The 23,448-nt window shown below is 42.9% G+C and overlaps 1 protein-coding gene across 4 annotated transcripts in view; it reads right to left on the bottom strand.

Annotated features, from left to right (window-relative positions):
• Positions 1 to 4,386: 4,386 nt before the first annotated feature.
• The window catches only part of PHF20L1 (PHD finger protein 20 like 1), a gene marked incomplete at its 3' end in the record, with an annotated part of 64,979 nt that continues 45,917 nt past the window's right edge, over positions 4,387 to 23,448 (bottom strand). For 3 of the 4 annotated variants that reach the window (XM_083360052.1, XM_083360054.1, XM_083360055.1), the window contains 7 exons: positions 22,331 to 22,495; positions 19,264 to 19,445; positions 16,562 to 16,661; positions 14,861 to 15,056; positions 12,361 to 12,730; positions 9,288 to 9,453; positions 4,387 to 6,400 (listed from right to left, as the gene is read on the bottom strand). In XM_083360052.1, coding sequence (XP_083216178.1) covers positions 6,258 to 6,400; positions 9,288 to 9,453; positions 12,361 to 12,730; positions 14,861 to 15,056; positions 16,562 to 16,661; positions 19,264 to 19,445; positions 22,331 to 22,495 — 1,322 coding nt within the window. The remainder of the gene's footprint in view (positions 6,401 to 9,287; positions 9,454 to 12,360; positions 12,731 to 14,860; positions 15,057 to 16,561; positions 16,662 to 19,263; positions 19,446 to 22,330; positions 22,496 to 23,448) is intronic. The other variant, XM_083360053.1, reaches the window with a different exon arrangement.

Genomic DNA, 23,448 nt, shown 5'->3' with positions numbered 1-23,448 from the left:
TAGGCCAGGGGTAGGCAACCTTGGCTCTTTTATGACTCGTGGACTTCAACTCCCAGAATTCCTGAGCCAGCATGGCTCAGCTTGGAGACCTCTCCCTTTCCCCTCAGCCTGGCTGGCTCAGGAATTCTGGGAGTTGAAGTCCACGAGTCATAAAAGAGCCAAGTTTGAAGACCCCTGCTCTATACCCTCATCCAGGGGTAGGCAACCTTGGCTCTTTTATGACTCGTGGACTTCAACTCCCAGAATTCCTGAGCCAGCATGGCTCAGCTTGGAAACCCCTCCCTTTCCCCTCAGCATGGCTGGCTCAGGAATTCTGGGAGTTGAAGTCCACGAGTCATAAAAGAGCCAAGGTTGCCTACCCCTGGTGTAGGTTAAAGACTACCTACCCATATTTACCTATATAAGCACTAGACCTAGGGAAAGGTTTTCGTTTTACTTTTAATCATTATCATATGCAGCACACAGAAAATATTCAAAAGCTCTATGACTCAACTGAATTGAACATTCACCTATCAAAGAGTGGAGGGACTCTTTTCTATGAGTAGCCAAAAACACCATGTTCTGTACCAGCCTGCTACCGGCCCTGCAGAAAAGGCAACCCCTTTACAAACGGCAAGAGGCTGGAATTACGCCTGCCAAATTTATTACTACAAAAACAAACAAGACACGAACCCAGAAACAGGAGCTTTGAAACACTATCCGAGCGGTTGCTTTCAGCAAACCAGCCCTCCCCACACATTCCCCTTATATAGAGTTCAGGGCGTGGCTTCTCTCTGCCTCCTTCCGAGAAGCCCCATTGCCTTCCTCTGTTTACTCCTAATTGACTGCCTCCTGCGTCGGGCGTCCTTGAACAGGGCCAGCTGTGGGTCATCTTCATCCACACTGTCAGGCTCACACAGCTGGGTCTCCGTGGTGACCAAGTAGGAGGGGCCTGGCTGAGGGCTATCATCAGCAAGATCTTCAACCCCCTCAGCAAGGTCTTCAACACCCCCCTCCTCCTCTGAGTCATCCGACCCAACTGCCGAACCCACAGGCTGACCCTGAATCACAACACACCAAGGAGGAAAAAAGACACTGGATTCCTACTGTTAAAATTGTGAAAGACTCAGAAATCCCTCATTCTTCCGAGTCCATATGTACCCCAGGGATTCAGTCATTTTGAGAGTTAAAGGAAAATATTGGCAGCTCAGGGTTGAAAGGAGGTGAGGGTCTGTTCCAACTGCTCCTTGAGGTTTGCGCTGATGGTGTTACCTAGCAGGGTAATGAAATGTCTGCAAGAAAACAAGCATGCTCAGAGAGCGCGAAGGACTCGCTGTGGGAGTTCTTGGGCAGAAACATACGTCACTCATGCGTTCATGACCTCCCGTTTAGACTACTGCAACGCTCTCTACATGGGGCTGCCCTTGAGGACCACTCGGAGGCTTCAACTGGTGCAGAATGCGGCCGCACGAGTTGTGATGGGGGTTTCCCGATACTCCCATGTAACACCTCTACTCCGCGAGCTGCATTGGCTTCCGGTTGCCCTCCGGGTGAGATTCAAGGTGCTGGTAATGACCTAAAAAGCCCTAAATGGCTTGGGTCCAGGATATTTGAGGAAACACCTGCTGCCAGCATCAAGCTCCCTTCGTCCAGTGTGCTCGCAGAGAGAGGGTCTTCTCAGGGTGCTGCCGGTAAAAGATTGCCGGCGGATAACACCCAGGGGGAGGGCCTTTTCTGTGGGTGTGCCTGCCCTCTGGAACCAGCTGCCCGTGGAGCTCAGGACTACCCCTGACCTACGTTCATTCCGCCGAGACCTGAAGACTTGGCTCTTTGAGCTCTCTGACCCAAGCTGAGAATTTTAACTGGGTTTTATTTTCAGGGATAATTTAATCTTTTATTTGTCTTTTAAATTTGTATTTTGTATTGGTATGATTTTAAAATGTCCTGTAAACCGCCCTGAGTCCTTCGGGAAAGGGCGGTATATAAATCTAATAAAATCTAAATCTAATCTAAAACAGCCTCACATATAGTCCTTGACTTACAGCCATTCCTTCAGCGACTATTCAAAGTTACAACGGCGGTGAAAAAAGTAACTTATGAACGGTTCTCACACTTGCGATCTTTGCAGCATCCCCATAGTCACGTGATGAAAATTTGGACACTTGGCAAACGGTCTGTATTTATGACAGTTGCCGTGTCCCGAGGTCCTGGGGTTGTCGTTTGCAACCTTCCTAAGGAGCTTCAGACAAGCAAAGTCAAAGGTGGAAGCCAGGTTCACTTAATTGTGCGATTCACTTAACTCCAGTGATTTAAGGAAGTGGCAAAAAAGGGGGTTTGTGACTCACTGAACAGCTGCCTTGCTTAGCAACAGAAATTTTCAGCTCATTTGTGGTCGTAAACTGAGGACTACCTATATATAGGCAGGCCACGTTTTTACCGTGGTATTTCCTTCTCTGTCACTAATTCCCAGGCAGCTGAATTTTACCACCTAAGGTCCTTGAAAACGTGGAGCCATCTGTGACTAAAAGAATTGACTTCTCCTTAAACTATGTTTCTGCTTTAAGGATCAGAAAATGTAGGTTTGGGCTAATGGGTTTATTATTTCATTTATATAACCGTCTGTCTTTCAGCCAACTCTGGGCAACTTCCAATCAAAAATTGAAAGACTTATAAAATCATTTTAAACCCCATGGGATACCGCCAGTTACAATATAAAACAACAAAAACCTGGCACTAATCTATGTTATTGAAACTTAACATTAAGAAAACCAAGATCATGGCATCCGGCCCTCTCAATTCCTGGCAAATAGATGGGGAAGAAATGGAGGTAGTGACAGATTTTATTTTCCTGGGCTCCAAGATCACTGCAGATGGGAACTGTAGCCAAGAAATTAAAAGACGCTTGCTCCTCGGGAGGAAAGCCATGGCAAATCTAGACAGCACACTAAAAAGCAGAGATGTCAACCCTGTCAACAAAAGTGCGTATAGTCAAGGCTATGGTCTTCCCAGTTGCAATGTATGGCAGTGAAAGCTGGACCATAAGAAAGGCTGAGCGCCAAAGAATTGAAGCCTTTGAACTCTGGTGCTGGAGAAGACTCCTGCGAGTCCCTTGGACTGCAAGGCAATCAAACCAGTCGGTCCTAGAGATCAACCCTGACTGCTGTTTAGAAGGCCAGATCCTGAAGCTAAAACTCAAATACTTTGGCCACCTAATGAGAAGGAAGGACTCACTGGAGAAGAGCCTCATGCTGGGAAAGGTTGAGGCCAAGAGAAGAAGGGGACGGCAGAGAATGAGGTGGCTGGATGGTCACTGAGGCAGTAGGCGTGAGCTTAAACGGACTCCAGAAGATAGTAGAGGGTTAGGGTTAGTTTTTTGTATTACATTTGCTTTCAAGTAGTTTTTTACACTAATGCAATGCACACAGACACACTGAATTATTTCCATCCGTGCATTGTTTCAGGGATGTGTACACCAACCAGCCACAGCTATTACAAGTTCTAGGTGTGTGTTACAGGTAGCCCTCCAATTATCACCTACCCATTGTAAGCCATCCAGGGTTACCTTGACGGAAGATGGGTGGCCAGTACATTTTACAAATAAATAAATACCCCAAAAGGGGACTTATGACTCAGATCTGATTTTCTGGTGGGCAGGCACTCTCTTGCAGTCACATGACCATACATCAGGTGGTCAGCAACATAACTGCATTTATGACAATTTGCAGCACCCCGCAATCAGGTGACCCTGTTTCATAATGGTTTTGCCAAAACCTGGAAGTTATGTCAGGTTGACAACTCAATGACTTGACACAGTCGCCTTGACCAGCAGAAAAAAATGTGGCAAATCAGGTTGGTCACACTTAGCCACTCTAATGGGCAGACTCCATCACAGTCCCATGCGAAGAACGTTAGAAGCTAACCCTAGTATCTAATTACTGTGGTGTATTCTTAAAGGTAAAGGTTGCTAGTCGTTTCCGACTCTAGGGGCTGATGCTCATCTTCGCTTCAAAGCCGAAGAGCCAGCGCTTGTCCGAGGACGTCTCCGTGGTCATGTGGCCGGCATGACTAGACACCAAAGCCGCATGGAACACTGTTACCTTCCCACCGTAGTGGTCCCTATTTTTCTACTTGCATTTTGACGTGCTTTCGAACTGCTAGGTTGGCAGAAGCTGGGACGAGTAACAGCCGCTCACTCTGTTACGCAACACTCGGGATTCGACCCGCCAAACTGCCGACCTTCTGATCGACAAGCGTCCTAACCCACTGAGCCACCGCGTCCCTTATTCTTGCTTCCCGCCAAAACCCTTCAAAGCCCTCAGTGTAAGCACATTTGCCTAAAGCCCACCTCAAAATGCTCAGGATTTAGTCAACCCTCCGAAAAGCAAACTGACGAGACAGAAACGAGGGTGCGGTATGCAGAATAGTTTAATAAACAGCTTTACATACAGTACCTTACATATAGACAGTGTATTTGCAAATTTAAATACATTTTAATGTACAGTGGCTTGTACTCTTATCCTGTGGAGGTTCAAGTTTATTGTCCTTCATGTAGTTCTCACACTTTTAGACACATTGCCAGCACTGAAACAATCGGGGAGGCCTTTAAGCTCAATACTCTCGTTACTCTCAATAATGCAGCTTTCTCTTGAACAGCCAGTATTTTTTAGAAAAGTATTTTTTTTTTACAAATTTCTGTACATAGGTTTTTTTAATCTTCTTTCTCTCTCCCTCTCCCTTTTAAGAAACAGCTCGTTAAAAGGTAACATTTTGTCACCAAGGTTCTTTATCGTAAGAAAACTAGTCTTGTCAATATAAATATGTCTCTAGAATGCAACGTGTATGAGCACACACACATTATGTGTGTATATGCACACATACGCCCACCCACAAAGACATATACATACCTCAAGAGGTAAACTATAGCACTGGGTGCAGCGATAATGCAGGTAAAGTAACTGGACTTAGCCTAGAATTGTATTTAAAAACCCAGCTAACTAGGAGGACTTTGGTTTCGTAAAGATGTGCCAAATCCTAAGTGAATGGCTTTAACAGGTAATGCATTTGCACCGTGACCCTTCGAGAAGGGGCGCTTCTAACTGATATTTGGGGTTCGCCGGGAGACTCCGCAGACCATGCCATGTTTTACAAATTGCTCAACTGTTCCAAGGTTTTTGGCATGCATACGTTTATCTCCCTGGAATAAAACAGCATCAGCCTTCCATATTTCATACTTCCTTTCATTTCACCTTTCCGTGAGTAAAAAGGTTGGGAGTGGACCCATTTCACTGCCAATCACTGGCCTTTTAGGCGCTCTTTTGATTCCTCAAGCCAGCTGAGGAAATGGAGCATTGCAGTCCAGACCCAACCATTAGACACAATATCCCTCAATACTTGTAGTTATATAGCTTGCCCGAATATGGATTTGATGCTGGCAATATGGAGGACTTGATAGGAGAGGTCGGGAGGGGGGAGGGGAGGGTTTGGGGGAAAGGGGGTTGGGAGAGAAAGCTCCCTTCAACTGACCTCGCACCACTCTCATTTCAGTGTTGTTTTTTTTTAAATTTGGCACTTCTGACCATGACTTTCCCAGTTTGGTTTCTAAAAATGGAGCATAAGATTCAATGCAAGGAAGGCTCGGCTTAAAAAAATATTTCATAGAGGGGCTACCATAAAAAAAACAGTTTCTCCTGAAAGGGAAACTAGATTTCCCCCCCAATTTTCCTGGATCTCTACAGTACTATGGAAAACAGGCAATTTGTTCAACTTCTTTTCCCCCCCCCACCATCACCACCTTTCAAGTTACCAACTAAATCTCCTTGTTCTGCTTTCCAGACTCGAAATCATGTAAAATGTGTTCCTTCTCCCAATGCAGATTTGCTTTGGCCGGCTTCTTACTTTTGGGGGGATTGTTTTAAGAGTCTGCGGGCTTCTTCCGTGATATTGCGTGTGGAAAAATGTAGGAAAAACGTGCCTGGGTTGAAGTTTCTAAGCCGTAATATGTACAAAGAAATGCACAACCTTCTTCATTTGCCTGCTTTTCAGATTAAAACCGCTAGGATCTTTCTTTCCTTTGCAAGGGAGATTTCTCCCTGACCCCGTGTCCCGCGCGCCGCTTTCATCCTAATGAGAGAATTGGCAGAGAAATAAGGGAACGCACGTTCAGGCTTCTTTCCTTTAAAAAGTACTCTCTTTTTTGGGGGGGGGTTAACCTGGCGAATCAGAAGAAACCCATCGTCGGAGCCTGACTGCCTGCGTGCATTCCTTCGTCTTTCCTTTCGTCATACAGAGCAGAGGGTGGCAATTTGTTGGACTTTCCCCATGTCAGTGAGGAGCTGTTTAATCCGGCGCTTGAGTTGAGGAAGACGGGCAAGGGGGTCGGGAGGCTGCAATTCTCCGGTGAAATCCAGCCAACTTTCTAAAACTGTACAGGGACAAAAAAAAAGAAAAGAAAAGAAAAGAAAAGAGAGAGATGAAAAGCCTACTACGCACGGTGATATCTTGGCCCACGCCAGGACTTAGAATAATCAATAATACAGAACAACGGAATAACAGAACGGGAAGGGGCCTTGGAAGTCTTCTAGCCCAATCAGGCAGGAGACCCCTGTGCAGTTCAGTCCTTGACTTACGGCCACAACTGATCCCGAAATTTAAAGTTGCCGGGTGAGAAATTCGTTCCATGAGTTTTGCCTCGGTTTGCCGCTTTTCTTGCCACCGTTTGCTGAGTGAATCACTGCAGTTGTTAAAGTGGCTAACACAATCTGACTCTGCTTGTCAGGAGGTCGCAAAAGGAGATCACGTGACCCTGGGACACTGCAACGGTCACAAATATGAATCACTTGGCCAAGTACTCGAATGGAAATCACGTGACTGTGGGGATGCTGCGATGATTTTTAAGTGTGGGGAAAAAATGGTCGCGACTCACTTTTTTTTTCAGTGTAACTTCGAATGGTCACTAAATGAATGGTTATAAGTCGAGGACTACCTGTACCATTTCAAACAAATCCAATCTCTTCTTGAAAACCTCCAGTGTTGGAGCACCCACAATTTCTGGAGGCAGGTCGTTCCATTGATTAATTGTTCTCACTGTCAGCAAATTTCTCCTGAGTTCTAGGTTGGTCCAGGGTAGTCCTCAGCTTATGGCCACAATCGAGGCTCGAGTTTCTGTTATTAAGTAAGGCAGTTGTTTGGATAGTCATGCTCCATTTTACAACCTCTTGTGCCATTAATTGTTAAGCAAAATCACTACAGTTGTTAAGTCGGGCGGTTGTTAAAGTCAATCCAACTCCCTCCATTGATACTTTGCTTGTCAGAAGCTGGCTGGAAAGATTGTAAATGGCAAAATCACATGAGTCCGAGGCACCACTACCATTGTGAATACATGCTGGTTGCACAGAGCCCAAATTCTGATTGTGTGACTGCCGGGATGCTAAGACAGTTGGTAAGCGTGAGGACTGGTTGTTAAACTACATTTTTTCAGTGCTGTTTGAACAGTCACTAAACGGACAATTGTAAGTTGAGGACTACCTGTAATTCTGTGTTCGAAACACGAGAGGATGGTAGCCATGTGGCATCATCCCTTTGTATAGACCAGGGGTCTTCAAACTTGGCCCTTTTATGACATTTATTTATTATTGTGGACTTCAACTCCCAGAATTCCTCAGCCAGGCACACCAGGAATTCTGGGAGTTGAAGTCCACAAGTCATAAAAGGGCCAAGTTTGAAGGTCCCTGGTGTAGACCAACAACAAGTAGAAGTCATCAGTCTACGCCAGTGTTTCTCAACCATAGCAATTTTAAGATAAGTGGACTTGAACTCCCAGAATTCTGGGAGTTCAAGTCCACTTATTGAAGTCCACTTATCTTTAAAAAAGAAAACAAACCTGTGTGGCCCACTTATCTTAAAAAAGCTGTGTGGACTTCAATTCCAGGTTATGCTGACTGGGAAATTCCTGGAATTGAAATCCACACAGGTTTTGTTTTTTTTTAAAGATAGATGGACTTCAATAAGAATTCTGGGAACTGAAGTCCACACATCTTTAAAGTTGCTAAGGTTGAGCAATACTGTCCTACTCCTTCACCACCCCATCATCCAGAACAATCTAGCAGAAAAAGGAATATTCCAAATCAGCTAAGGCAGTTAAGTCCTTTGAAGAAACCGAGGATTTATTTTCAAGTGTTCGTTTTACTCCCATCAATAATTCTTACGTTAACCAAGTGTAGGTTTTTTTTTTGTTTCCAGCAAACAAAAGAGGCAAATCAGACATGTCAGGCAATCAGCTTCTGTACTGGTCACAGAGTACAAACCCAATGTGAAGACAGGGGCAGTAGAATATCCCATTAGTATTCTTGGCAAAATGGATGTGGGTACCTCTGGTAAGCACATCCTCTGGGTGCACTCACAAAATGGCTGCTGGGGTAGTTTGCCACGCAAAAAATAGCTGCTATCAAGGAGATCACAGATCTTTCTCTCTTCCAAGATGACTCTCTTTCGTCGTCTATTTTTTTTTTTTTGCACACTTCCAAGCTAAGTATTGAATTAGAACAGGCTATTGTTCTTATCTTCTGGGCTCTAGAGACCTTCCTGGGAACAAAGGTAATTCTAGTGCTTTGTTTTGTGGCATTCTAGCGTCATCCGTTTTGTATGCCGGTTTGGTGTGGTGGTGAAGAAGGTGCTGGCCTAGAAACCAGGAAACTATGAGGAGGAAAGTCAACTGGGTGACATTGGGTCAATCACCAGGTGACTGAGTTCTAGTCCTGCCTTAGGCACGAAGGCTGAAAGGGTGACTTTAGGCCAATCACTAGGAGACGGTGAGTTCTAGTCCTTCCTCAGGCATGAAAGCTGGATGGGTAACCTTGGGCCAATGACTAGTAGGAGACGGTGAGTGCTAGTGCTGCCTTAGGCATGAAAGCCAGATGGGTGACTTTGGGCTAGTCACTCTCTCAGAACCCAACCCACCTCACAAGATTGTCGTTTGGGGAAAAATAGGAGAAGCGAGGTGTGTTGGATATGTTTGCTGCTTGAGTTACTTATAAAAAGCGATAAAGATGGGATAAAAATCAACTGAGTAAAATAAACAAAAAACGTTTAGACAGGAGACATTTTACACCTAGGCTTGTTTTAATGTAAAAAGCCAGGTGGGATAAAGAACTTGGCAAACCCCCAGACAGGCACACATGGGCACGTCTATGTCTTTGGGCTTGGTGCTAAAACCCCCCAAGTGTATTTTGTCCAGCACGTTTTATATCTGTTAGGTTACCCAAATAGAAGAGAAAGAATTGTCAACGTAAGCTCAGCCTTAAAATAGTTACCATCGACTTCCTTCTCAATCAGGTCCATTCTGCTAGCGACTTCGTTCTGCACATTTTCTATGTGGGTAAGGAGGTTTAGCTGCCACTGAAGACGAGTGTCCACGTGTTCCTCGTTGCCTTTCTTTTCGTTGAATACAAACACGGCGTTCCCTTCGGCTGAATGCTTCTGTGCAGTTACCGCAAACAGAGAATCAGGTTATCAAAACACTTATACAACATCGGCGACCCTCAAGTGGCCTTTTCGGGGAGATGAAGTAGATCTGTGGCTTCCGAATGACTCGGCAGAAACGGGGGGGGGGGTCAACTAAGGCCATTCCTCCATGGCAAAGAGGAATGTCAGTTCACGACATTCATCATAAAAAATTATAAAGCAGGTTACAGGAAGTTCTCAACTTACAGCCGTTTGTTCGGTGAACCTTTGAAGTTACAACGGCACTGAAAAAGAAGTAACTTGTGAGCCGTTTTTCACACTTATGACTGTTGCAGCATCCCCGCGGTCATGTGATCAAAATGAGGACACTGGGCAACTGGCATGTCTTTATCACGGTTTCTGTGTCCCGGGGTCACATGATCGATCACCTTTTGCGACGGTGGAAATTCTAGTCACCTAGGTCATGGTTGTCCCAAAGTGGCTTTTTCCAAAAGGCAACTGGACTTTCTTGGTGGGTTTTTTTTTTGTCCTTTCAAAACATTTGGCTTATCATCCAAGAAGCTTCTTCAGTTATAACTCAAGAAGCCTCTTGGATGAGAAATGTTTTCAAGGTGGGGAAAATAGAAACGGAAGCAAGAAAGTTCCAGTTGCCTTCTGGAAAAAGAAAATTTGGGACATTTGGGGGACCTTCTAACAAGCAAAGCCAATGGGGGAAACCAGATTCATTTAACAACTGGGTTGCTAACTTAACAACTGTAGCGATTCACTTAACAACCATGGCAAAAAAAAGGTCATAAAATGAGGCAAAAATCACTTCACCACCAGAGAAGAACAAGATGGTTTTTGCACCGCTCCTGCTATTCAGAAATATTAGTGCAGGAATTTCTTGCTGACTGTAGTGGTTCTTCACATACCAGCGATCAGTGACAGAAATAAGAAATCCATCCAAGGTTTCTTTCATTCAGATCTCCAACCATGTGGAAACAACACAATGGGAGCAGTCTGATTGCCAAGGTTCATGAACTATAGTCCCTCTCAACGGTCTGGTTATGTAAAACTCAATGGCCAAAATGCACAGCAACGCTCAAAACTTTCCACTAAATTCTGCAATGCCCAATCAGATGTGGAAATATCATCAATCGCTCTTTGATTCTTTCTCTCTCTTCCCATCCCAAGGTCATTTTCATGAACAGAAGAGAACTTTTTTGGTACCAATTCCACAGCATAAGCTGCTCCCATTGGAGAAGGAAGAAAACCTAAATGGTTGGTAAGTGAAATATGCTCCATTCTATGACTTTTCTTGCTACAATTGTTAAGTGAAGCACAGCAGTTGTTAAGTTAGCAAGATGGTTGCTAATTGAATCTGGATTCCATATGGACTTTGTTTCTTGGAAAGTCACAAAAGGTGATCACATGATCCTGGGACGCTGCCATAAATACCTGCCAAGCGTCCGAGTTTTGATCACATGGACGGTGGGTTTGCTGCAATGGTGATAAGTGTGGAAAAACCATCATAAGTCACTTTTTTTCATTGCCATTGTAACCTTCAAGTGGTCAGTAAAAGAATGGTCAAGGACCACCTTACAGGCTGGTTTCCCTATTTGGCCTATTCCTTTTGCCCAGGAGTGACAATCTCTTTTCTTGGCATAGTTGTTCTCCCGAGAACAAACCAGAAGCACCGTTTAACTCTTCTTCCAATCTTTCCAGACGAGAAATTTCTAACCTTGTTCATAAATACTTCCAAAGTGAAGGAAGCAATTTCTCATATCCATCTACACTGATTTCTCTATACAATAAAATTTCTGATTTATATTGCATCCTTGGTGGACAATGGGAAGCATCGTTTCAGTTCTTCTTGCCAAGGTCTTTTTGTCCGTCAGCATATTTCACCCAACTAGTGTGTTACGGTAAAAGCACACAGACAAAAATTGGGGGGGGGGAGAGAAATAGCACTGATGATGTTTCTTAAAAAAAAATAGCGCTGATGATATTACTTAATTTGGGTTATGAAACGTCTGCAAGAAAACAACTAAACAGGGAGCACTTAAGGACCTCTCAGAAAATGTTAAATTTATAATTTGATAAACTTACACAGACTCAAGTTCCGTTTATCAGATGCAAGAACTTGTTTGTTGATTTTTAAGTGGTGAAGGCAAGGGGAACATGGGGAGCAATGTTTTCGTCATGGAATTATCACATACCGTGTTTGCCCGAAAGTAAGGCCTATCCCGAAAATAAGGCCTAGCTTGATTTTAGGGGCTGGGTCTAATATAAGCCCGACCCAAAAAATAAGCCCTAGTTTTGGGGTGAGGCGCACGGCTAAAAATCAAGCTAGGGCAAGGGTGGAGGGCTGGAGTTGCCCCACGCGCCCCACACCCACTTATCAGGCTTTCCACCGGCCCACTTCTTCTGCGGCATCCTGCCCCCCAAGCCTGCATTTTGCCGTCAGAGGCCTTTCCGGAAGGCCTCTGCAGCCGAGAACCAAGCTATGGATTCAATCTGTAGCTCAGTTCTTGGTTGCAGAGGCCTTTCCAGAAGGCCTCTGACGGCAAAATGCAGGCTGGAGATCCATTCTCAGCTGCAGAATGAAGCTGCTCCTTTGGCCGCAGAAGAGGTGGGCCGACTGGGCGGGGCTGTCGGTACTGCCACTGCGAGATGAGTGGAAAAGACCCCTCTTGAAAATAAGACCTGGTGCCTCTTTTGGAGGCAAAAAAAAAGCACCCCAAAACCCATTAAGACCGGGTCTAATTTTGGGAGGAAACACGGTAAATGACACAAATCCCATAATGCACTTCATTTGCACGATAATGCCGTGGCACACACAACGTGAGTGGGACTTCTATTGGGTCCCCCTGGGTTAGAAGGCTCTCGTTTTTCTCTCTGTAATTCTAAAAGGTGCCACAGATGAACCGGTGGATTTACCTGAGGGCCCAAACCATCTCTTGGAGATGAACGTGGTAAACGGTTTTTCTCTTCTAAGAGATGCTCCTGGTTCTGTTCAAGACTGCTGGTGTCATCGTCCTCTGAGCTGCTGGTGGGGTCAAGAACTGCTTTGCAATCCTGACCAAAACTCGGTTTCTGGTAACTGTGTTCACTTCTGATATATGTTTCTTCCATCTTTGGGGCTAAGCGAGGAGGCTCTTTGTGATTTTGACTATGACACGTCCTTCCAGAGGGATTAACGGCTTCGGGCGCAGTTAAGACCCTTCTTTCTATCCCAACAGTGATTTGGTCACGATCCTTCCGCACACCTCTGCAAGCCCAGAGATGAAGATCAGGGTGATGCTTATTTCTTGGGTTAAAAAAAAAGAAAGAAAAAGAAAAGATTAATACGGGTGAAACTAATAAAGGCACCAAGTCATATAAGCACTGTCTGAATAGACAAGAAGCCAAAAATATGCCTAAGAAGAGGGGTAGGCAACCTTGGCTCTTTTATGACTCGTGGACTTCAACTCCCAGAATTCCTGAGCCAGCCATGCTGACTCAGGAATTCTGGGAGTTGAAGTCCACGAGTCATAAGAGCCAAGGTTGCCTACCTCTGGTCTAAGATTTCAGTTTAAAAAATGAAATGTTGATTACGATGAGTGGTTTCCCTGATGAAACATCTGAAGCAGTGTTTCTCAACTTTGGCAACTTTATTTCCCCAGGTTGGCTGGAGAATTCTGGGAGTTGAAGTCCACACGTCTTAAAACCACTAAGATTGAGAAAAACTGATTTAAAGTGTCCGTATACTGTTCAAAATGAACAGTTTATGTCATTAATAGAAATAATTGATTGGGAGGGAAATCCTCTGTAATATCAATATACAAGTAATCCTCGCCTTACAACTGGCCACTTAGTGACTATTCAAAGCTATAATGGACGTCCCAGCCTATTTATAATCCTGATTCAAAGCTCCAATGGCCACCATTTTTCCCCTGGTCATACTTTGGTACTTGGCAATAGGCTCACATTTATGGCCATTTGCAGTGTCCTGTGGTCACATGACTGTGATTTACGATGTTTTTTTTGTCAGAAACTAATATTTACTTCCAGTTTCCAGCAAAAATATGTCCACTGCAGTCAAATGAATTCGCTTAATGATCACAGTGTTCACTTAAGGAGCGTGGTATTCATTTAGTGACTGATGCAATCAAGGTTGAAAAATTGGACCTGGCCACGTGGTGACTCACTTAAAAACCAACACAACTTACAATTGTAATACTGGCTCATTTATGGCAATATGACTGATGCAGTTCTACAGAGGAATTATGAAGTCTGTCGTTTGTACCTCAATAACTGTCTGGTTTGGCATAGCAACCAAACAGGACAGGTACAGATTTCAGTGGATAGTTAGGACTACAGAAGAAAAAAAACAATTGCAAACTGCCTGCCTTCCACTGAAGACCTGTATACTGTACGAACCAAAAAGAGGGCTGAGAAAATATTTACAAACCCCTCACATCCTGGACGTAAACTGTTTCAACTCCTCAGCTCAGGACACCATTATAGAGCATTGCATGCCAAAACAACTAGACATAAAGATACGTTTTTCCCCCCATACCATCACTCCCACAGCACTGTCTTCCTTCTCATCTTTTCTCATCTTCTCATCTTTCCTACTATCTTCTCCTGTTGGTTTCTTATGATTTATCAATTGTTGTTTGTAGCTTATGACTAATGATCATAACTATGATTTATGACCTACGACCTATTACTTGCTATTTATATGTACACTGTGAGCTTATGCACTGGAGACAAATTTCTTGTGTGCCCAATCACATTTGGCCAATAAAGAATTCTATTCTATTCTATTCTATTCTATTCTATTCTATTCTATTCTATTCTATTCTATTCTATTCTATTCTATTCTATTCTATTCTATTCTATTCTCCATTCCATTCCGTCAAGGACTACTTCTATTACACTCAGAAGGATATGAATACTGAAGGAATGAACAAGAACAATGCAAGTTTGATATGTGCAAGTTAAAAACCTCTCCTTTCTGAATGTCAGTGTTAGTACCTGTTAGCCAAATAAATAATTTCAATCGTGAGATAGCTATACAGGTAGACCTTGGCTTACAAGCATTTGTTTAGTGAGCATCTGAAATTACAATGGCACTGGAAAAAGTGACTTATGACCGGTTTTCCCATTTACAATCACTGCAGCACCATGGTCACACAATCAAAATTCAGACACTTGACAACTGGCACGTATTTATGACAGTTGCAGTGTGCTGGCATCATGTGATCACCATTTATAACCGTCCCAGCTGGCTTCCGACAAGCAAAGTCAATGGGGGAAGCCAGATTCACTTAATGACTGAATGATAACAACTGCAGTGGATGGATGGATGGATGATTGAAAGATAGACAGACAGACAGATATAGGCAAGCAGGCAGACAGACACAGAAATTACAGAACTACAGGATACGCTTACTTTAGTATTCCAATCTTCAGCTGTAGTCCATGTAATATATCTGTAACACCATAGACGTCGGCCAGAAGGCGATGCGTTGACACAATCTTTTTGGCATTTAAATGAGAATAATTCTCTTTTAAGAATGACAAGCCACACATGTGGCCATTATTCAACCAGTCTTTGTCACAGAGATATTTGGAACTCCATCTCTGACCTAGACAAAACATGAGAGTGACATTTTTATTGTATTACCAAAATTCCCAGAAAATTATCCTAGACCAATTATAGTCAAAAGAGATCACATTCCAGTAGGAAAAATGTACAAGTGGGAAGTAAGCATTTATTTAACAACCTATTAAAAGCTGTTAAAACAATTGAAAATTCTCTGCTTATCAGAATTGAAAATACCCATAAGTCCATTCACACATTCCTGATACACTCATTCAATGTTTAAAACCCAGAGGAGTTCCCTAAATACAAAGACAGACGCAGAGGTCACAGCAGAGTAGCACAAAGAAGCCAAGAAAAATATTCAAAAAATTATAATCACAAATTTTGGACAAAAGAGTGCACTGTTCTACATATACAACGTAAAACATACATACACACTACACAAAACATGTACCAATTTTTGAAAAGCTTGAGAAATCTGTTCCCTTTCAAAAATAGAGACAAGTAATCTGCCACTTACAGCCATTCATTTAATGACCGTCCAAAATTACGACGGTGCTGAAAAAAGTGACTTATGACCAGTTCTCACACTTATGACCCTTGCAGCATCCTTACTATCGTGTGATCTGTGTTTGGGCAACCAGCATGTATTTATTATCGCTCAGTGGCGCCCCTTTAACAGATGGGGCCGCTGCATTTTTAAAAGTCAAATATTTTCTATCTAGGACTCCAGACGGTATGAGATGGCCCCCGACCTTCGCTCCTTCCAGCGTGATCTAAAAACTTATCTATTCGAACAAGCCGGCCTGGCCTGATGGGTTTGGGGTTTTAACATTATTTTAACTAACTTACCACATTGGGCACAATCATTTAACTTTAAATCTTGTATCCTGTATTCTTATTTTTATTGCCCTGTACACCGCCCTGAGTCCTTCGGGAGAAGGGCGGTATATAAATCAAATCAAATCAAATCAAATAAATAAATAAATAAATAAATAAATAAATAAATTCAAATCAAATCAAATCAAATAAATAAATAAATAAATAAATTACAGTCAAGCTAAGAGAAGAGGAGGGGTTTTACTACTGCATATTATTCCGTTTCAGTGGGATAGTTACATACTAAAACTTTGACTAATCTCCAAATTACATTGTGAATTGTAAAAACACTATCTTACTGGCACCTGGCAGAAGGATACAGTAAATAGAGGTTTATTAGGCTGGTTGGTTAGGGTTGGTTAGGTTGGTTGCACATGAGTTGCCAAACTATTTTGTGAGTACACCCGGGAAAACAATAATAGAAGAAGGCTTAACTGTCTTAAGTCGGAGGTCCCCAACCTTGGCCCTTTTACGACTTGTGGACTTCAACTCCCAGAATTCCTCAGCTGAAGTCCACCAATCATAAAGCGGGCATGGTTGGAGAAACCTCAGTACACCCTCAGTTCATTACAGGAGTAAGACAGTGATCTTTATACTAATATTAACGTGAAATGCAAAGCTTGGAAATTTGGAAATGAGCTTGAAAAGGACTTGAAAACATCGTCTTACCAGGTGGATCCCTGCAAATGTAACAGATATATTGCTCTGGAATGCTGTCTTCCAACAATCCCATACACGCACTGTGTTGCCAGCACAGGCACTCTTCACACTGTGGGGTTGACAAAAACAAGCGGCCAAGTGAATGCTGGAGATGAAAGGCATAGTCGTGTACATTCAAATTGTGGGTTCTTACTGCCAAGTGTTCTTTTAGCACAGATACTCCACAACTAATGACCATTCGTTTAGCAATGGTTCAGAGATATGGCTACCTGGGGTAAAGAGCTTCACGATCCTGTATTCAAACTTATGGCTAATGCACACCTTTTGTGGTCACCTGTATGCAATTGGGGTGCTTGGCAACTGGCTTGCGTTTTTGACCGGCTGCAGAGTCCTGCGGTTGTGTCAATGTGGTTTGCAACGCTTTTCGCCAGTTTCTGGCAAAAAGCATGTATTGGCGAAGCTGCATCTGACGACCACACGATTCATTTAACAACAATAATGGCTCACTTTATGACCACCATAAAAATAATCAGAAAATTGAGTTTGGTCACATGGTGGCTCAGCTTATTGAAATAGAATAGAATAGAATGGAATGGAATGGAATGGAATGGAATATATGGAATAGAATAGAATAGAATAGAATAGAATAGAATAGAATAGAATAGAATAGAATAGAATAGAATAGAATAGAATAGAATAGAATAGAATAGAATAGAATAGAAAATATGGAATGGAACGGAACGGAACAGAACAGAACGGAGTGGAATAGAATAGAATAGAATAGAATAGAATAGAATAGAATAGAATAGAATAGAATAGAATAGAATAGAATAATAGAATAGAATAGAATAGAATAGAATAGAATAGAATAGAATAGAATAGAATAGAATAGAATAGAATAGAATAGAATAGAATAGAGCTGGAAGTGACTTTGGAGGTCTTCTATTCCAGCCCCTCGCTTAAGCAGGAGAACCTATACCATTTCAGACAAGTGACTGTCTAGCCTCTTAAGACTGCATCAACCTACAACTGAAATTCTGGTCCCAATCCATAAGTCGAAGACTATCTGTTGAGTGTTTATGTCTAATACAGAGTCCAAAATCTAATTAGAGTTTCTTCCTGTAGCTTCAAATAAAACAATTACTTTAAGAATCAACCACTACAGGGCTGGCCTAATCGAAGAGACAGTGCACCCTTCTTGCTTTCTGAAAACTGAAGTGTACCTTTTGTCTAGGCAGCTGCTAACAGTAAAAACACTCAGTCGGGAAACTTGTCTGATCTGATATCTGCAGATAATTTGGTAAGTAATAAATGTGGCAAAGCATGCAAGAACCATTAGAATCAACAACACAAAGGAAATAATGCAATATTTTCATTTTTTTAAAAAAGAATGCTGGGAAACTTCCGAATTTCTTACAATTATTAGTAATTCTTGGCTAATGACCATAACTCAGCCCAGCATTACGGTGATAGGTCATTAAAAGCAAGGTAACTGTGCCTGATTTAATAACTTTTGTGGTGATCATCATTAAGTAACCTCCACAGTCATTATGAGAATCCATTGTACTCAGTGGCCCTTTTTGCCAGAAATCGCAAATTAGTTCCAGTTTCTGAGGGGGGAAAAATATCATAAGTCGTAGCCGGGTGGCCACAGGATGCTGCAAACGGTCATGAATGCAGTTTGGTTGCCAAAGTGTCCAAAATGCGACCACGTGACCACGGGGAGAGAATAGCTGTCGGAACTTCAAAATGGGGTAGTAAGTCAGGGACTACCAGTGTAAGAAGCACGAATCGCTCTTTAATAGCCATGTCTTGTCAGACGATATAATGGCAATGAGTGTGTAAGACAGGGAGAAGAGCCAGAGTGAACAAATAAGATGCCGCTGAGTCCACAGAGGTAAGGGGGATGTGGCAAAAGTCTCAGAAGGGACCAACTCTAGGGTCTTGGAAGGTATAGGTCTGTCCACTGAATTGTGTCAGAAGCATCACAACGTGAAGGTGACGGGGAAGAAAAACACTTTCAAACTTGCAAGTTGATGTTAATGTAACTTTACATCCAAGTAGAATTAATCCAACTGTCTTGGACTATTTTCTAAGGCTAAAGTAACATAATTAAACCTTGCAAGTTCTGATCTTCCTGATCAACTATCTCAGGGGTCCCCAACTGTAGGCCACAGCCCACTACCTAATAGCAACCGGGCAGCATGAACGGCGAAAAGCAGGAGCCAGCACTCGCAGCCCAACTCGCGCAAGCCCGCCGCTCACACAAATGAAGCTGCGTGCATGCGCACCTGCCCCTCACACAAAACCCTCCTCTCTTCCCCCCCACTCCCACCCCCCTTTCGCCAGTCCACCAACCCGGAAAGGCTGGGGAATGCTGAACTATCTCATATTGTTATAACACTTATTACGTGTATAGACGAAAAGGTTTGGCTTCCCACACCATAGCAGTAAGGAGCAAACGAATTCATTCGTAATATTTTTGCTCTCACAGTCTGAACCGCGACTGTTTTAGCAATAACATCAGGGAACTCACTCTAATGGAGACAGACATCTTTAAGAATGCAGCTTGGGAGAAATCTGCTGGATCAATCCAGCCTAGAATTCATCCTAAAAACCATGACAGGATAAATTACTCTTGCCTAGTGACATGGGAGAGCTGGGTGAAAACTGCAACCAAATATTTGACAGCAAACAACAAGAGTTCTCACCTGAATCATGAAGCCATTTTCCTCATCCATTTCACAGATACACCTGACTATTTCGTTCAAGGCGTCCTCTTCGTCCTGGGACTCTTCAAAATTGGTCGAATCAAAATCCTGATTATATTCATCACCACTCAACAGCAAGCTCTCGGTAGAAGAGTCATCCAAAAACTCCATGTCAGAAAGGTCTGCAATATGAGGTGGAGGGGGTTGAGTGAAGAGGTATAAAAAATGTAAATAAGGGCTTTACAAATTATATGTTAAATAAAAGAAGAACTAGGGATGATGTGGTGGCAGTGTTCCAATATTTGGGAGGCTGTCACAAAGAAGAAAGGGACAACCTATTTTCAAAGCACCTGAAGGCGAGACAAGCGTCAAACCTGCAAACGATCCTGGCCATGGCCATCTTCGTTTTTTCAGTTGCCACAGCCACAGGACGAGAGAGATGTGTTCGTTTAGACCAGGGGTAGGCAACCTCGGCTCTTTTATGACTCATGGACTTCAACTCCCAGAATTCCTGAGTCAGCTAAGCTTCTAGAAGAATTCTAGGAGTTGAAGTCCATGAGTCATAAAAGAGCTGAGGTTGCCTACCCCTGGTTTAGACATAACAAATACTTTCTTGTGGGAGCTGAGGTCAAGCTACCTAAGTTTCCAAGGGCTAGAGTTTCAATTAGAATGCCTGCCAAAGTAGATAATTGGGGATTGTGATTTATGACATATTATAGGAGTGGGAAGTTCAACTTGTTACTTTGTAACCTTGAGGGGAGGGAACCTTCAGCCTTGGTTCCACCTTTGACCATGCTGATACTCTGTAGCCATTAAAAGTATTCTTTGAGGAATGCAAATGCCTCAGAGTTATTATTTTCTTCTGGTCTCATCTATCGGAACCTCAACAACAAGAAGCAACGGGTGGAAACTAATCAAGGAGAGAAGCAACCTAGAACTAATGGCTTGGGTTCAGGTTATCTGAGGGAACACCTGCTGCCGGCATCAAGCTCCCTTCGTCCCGTGCGCTCCCACAGGGAGGGCCTTCTCAGGATACCGCCGGTTAAGGAATGCCGGCGGGTTATTCCTAGGGGAAGAGCGTTCTCTGTGGGCACGCCTGCCCTCTGGAATGATTTACCCGTGGAACTTAGGACCGCCCCCGATCTGCGTTCGTTTCGCCGGGACCTGAAAACCTGGTTTTTCGATCTATCAGGCCTGGACTGAAGGGGTTTTAGCTTTTTAAATGTTGTTTTAATTGGGCTTAATTAATTTAATGTATTTTAATTCTATATTATTTTTATATTGTATTTTATGCTGCCCTGTAAACCGCCCTGAGTCCTTCGGGAATAGGGCGGTATAGAAATTAAAATTAAATTAAATTAAATTAAATTAAATTAAATTAAATTAAATTAAATTAAATTAAATTAAATTAATTAAATTAAATTAAATTAAATTAAGGAGAAATTTCCTGACAGTGAGAACAATTAACCAGTGGAATGGGTTGACTTCATTTTTATTTTTATTTTTTGACACAGAAAATAAAGGTTTATTGATATGTAGTGTAAAAGGGAGACTAGAAATACATAAATACCTCCCATAGAAAAGAGAATGATAATACGTGTAAGTGTTAATATATCAAAACCAGACAATTATTGTTCAGTTATTCAAGCTGCTGAGAACAAGAGCACTTGGTGAATTGGTTAATCTAAGCCTTCCGGAAGAGCAACACAAGAGGCATTCTCTGAATTTCTCAGTTTTGAAATCAACCTTCTCCCCACACATATGAAGCCCACCAGGTTAAGCTTCCCCACTTCTTCGCCTCTGTTTACAATCAGCTGCAATTCCTGTCACCTCAGAAAAATAGCGATGGAGCCTGTAGTCCACTGCAGTCCAATACAGTCTAGTTCCCGACTTCAGAAGTTGTGAATGCTCCAACACTGGAGGCTTTCAAGAAGAGACTGAATAGTCACCTGTTTGAAATGGTTTAGGACCTCCTGCTCGAGCAGGGGGTTGGACTAGAAGACCTCCAAGGTCCCTTACATGTTCTGTGTTCTAATATGAGACTTCAGAATAAATAGTTTATTTCTTATATCCAAAATAGATAAGATTTATTTGGATACTTCTCCGCATGGCGAAACTATATTAACAAAAATACCTAAAAGCTATTTAGGGCACTGTTCTTTCAGAAACGTTTTAAGCTGAAGCACAGAAATAACCAGAAACAGTCAAAAATAGTTTGCCAGGAATAAGATGAAATAGCGTTTTTCCTCTAAATGGCTAGCAAAAAAAGTACAGCCACCATTAAAACAGTAAATCTCCACGTTAGCAGTAAACCACCCACTGTGCTCCAACCAATCAAATTAAAAAGGGGTGAGAAACGTTTTTAAAAGTTTTCATTCATAACGAAAGTGTCAAGTAAAAAAATAAAAATCCAGTATCTTGTAAAGAGCGCTGTCTGCTTGTGCTGCCTGTCTGGCCTATTTTTAAGACTAACATTTATTTATTTATTATTTATTAATTTAATTTGTATACCGCCCTTCTCCCGAAGGACTCAGGGCGGTGAACAGGGCAATACATATTAAAAGACAAAATACAAAAATTAAAAAAGATCAAACAAGATTAAACAACATAACTAAACTTTGCTAGTTCTGGTCTTCTTGATCAATTATCTCTTATTTTTACAAATAACTCATGGTGGCAAAAATACTTAATACTCCTTCCTCCTCCTATTTTCCTCACAATAGCAACTCTGTGAGCTGGATGGATTCGGAGAGAGTGACTGGCCCAAGGTCACCCAGCTGGCTTTTGCAGCCAAGACTAGAACTGCTTTTGAGTTTGGCTCACTGGATCATCTGTAACCTGTGAGACTCATTTATTATTCTAGACCAGGGCTCTTCAAACTTGGCCCTTTTATGACGTGTGGACTTCAAGTCCCAGAATTCCTCAGCCAGCGTGGCACGCTGGCTGAGGAATTCTGGGAGTTGAAGTCCACACGTCACAAAAGGGCCAAGTTTGAAGAGCCCTGGATTAAATTAACAGGAAAATGGAATGTCAATTTGAAGAGCACCACAAAGTAAAGCAGACCTACTTTCACCGCTGAGGTCGACAGATAAAATAGCCCTCGGGTACTGATAGGACGTGCTCTTCTCGGTGGTTGTGCTGCGGAGCGTCAGCGAGCTGCCAGAAGACCTAGTGAAGGGGGAGGAGCACCTGTCGAAGTAGTCAAGAGAGCTATCCTCAAAGTCAGAGTAATCTGCAAAGGGAATCACAGGGGTGCAGCTGTAGAGGATTGTACACAGAACAAATGCAACTTTACATGTTTCAAACCTGAATGTTCAAAGGCCTGGGATATTGCATCAGTTGGCTTTGAAGTTATTAAGAAAAATGTAGGGGCAGAAAGTCACTAGCTTCACACTGACTGGCAAGACAGGTTGTGAGAGGCTAACCCAGGGGTAGGCAACCTCAGCTCTTTTATGACTCGTGGACTTCAACTCCCCGAATTCCTGAGCCAGCATGGCTCAGCTTGGAGACCTCTCCCTTTCCCCTCAGCCTGGCTGGCTCAGGAATTCTGGGAGTCAAAGTCATAAAGCGGCCTAGGCCTAGGCCAGGGGTGGGCAACCTTGGCTCTTTTATGACTCGTGGACTTCAACTCCCCGAATTCCTGAGCTAGCATGGCTCAGCTTGGAAACCTCTCCCTTTCCCCTCAGCATGGTTGGCTGAGGAATTCTGGGAGTTGAAGTCCACGAGTCATAAAAGAGCCAAGGTTGCCTACCCCTGCACTAGACCAAACTTGGCCCTAATCCTGGCTTTATAATGACAAACAATTATCAGCCATAATTTGCAGTTGTACTTCCTGTCACCTCTTTCCTTTTCCCTCCCTCCCTCCCTCCCAATTGTATTGAAAAATAGTGACAAAATGTGTAGTGGTCCACAATCAGGACCACCATCGATTGACTGGGAGAGATTTGGATCTCCTCTTCCCTTGACTGCGCTCAAACGCAAGGGAACCCTTCTTCAGTTCTGAATAAGCTTCTTGGATGAGAAGTGAAATGTCTTCAAGCAAAAACAGAGACGCTCCAGTTGCCTTTCAAAAAAAAAAAAAAGCACCTTTGGGACAACCATGACCTGGATGACAGAGAATCTCCACAGAAAACTGCAAGGGGCGTTTTTATTTATTTATTTAAAAAGGAAGCCAAAGTGGGTTCG

The sequence above is a fragment of the Vipera ursinii genome (genome assembly GCF_947247035.1).
Source record: "Vipera ursinii genome assembly, chromosome: 3".
Lineage (NCBI taxonomy): Eukaryota > Metazoa > Chordata > Lepidosauria > Squamata > Viperidae > Vipera > Vipera ursinii.
The sequence above is the reverse complement of the archived record's forward strand: the minus strand, read 5'-3'. Positions and strand labels throughout refer to the sequence as shown.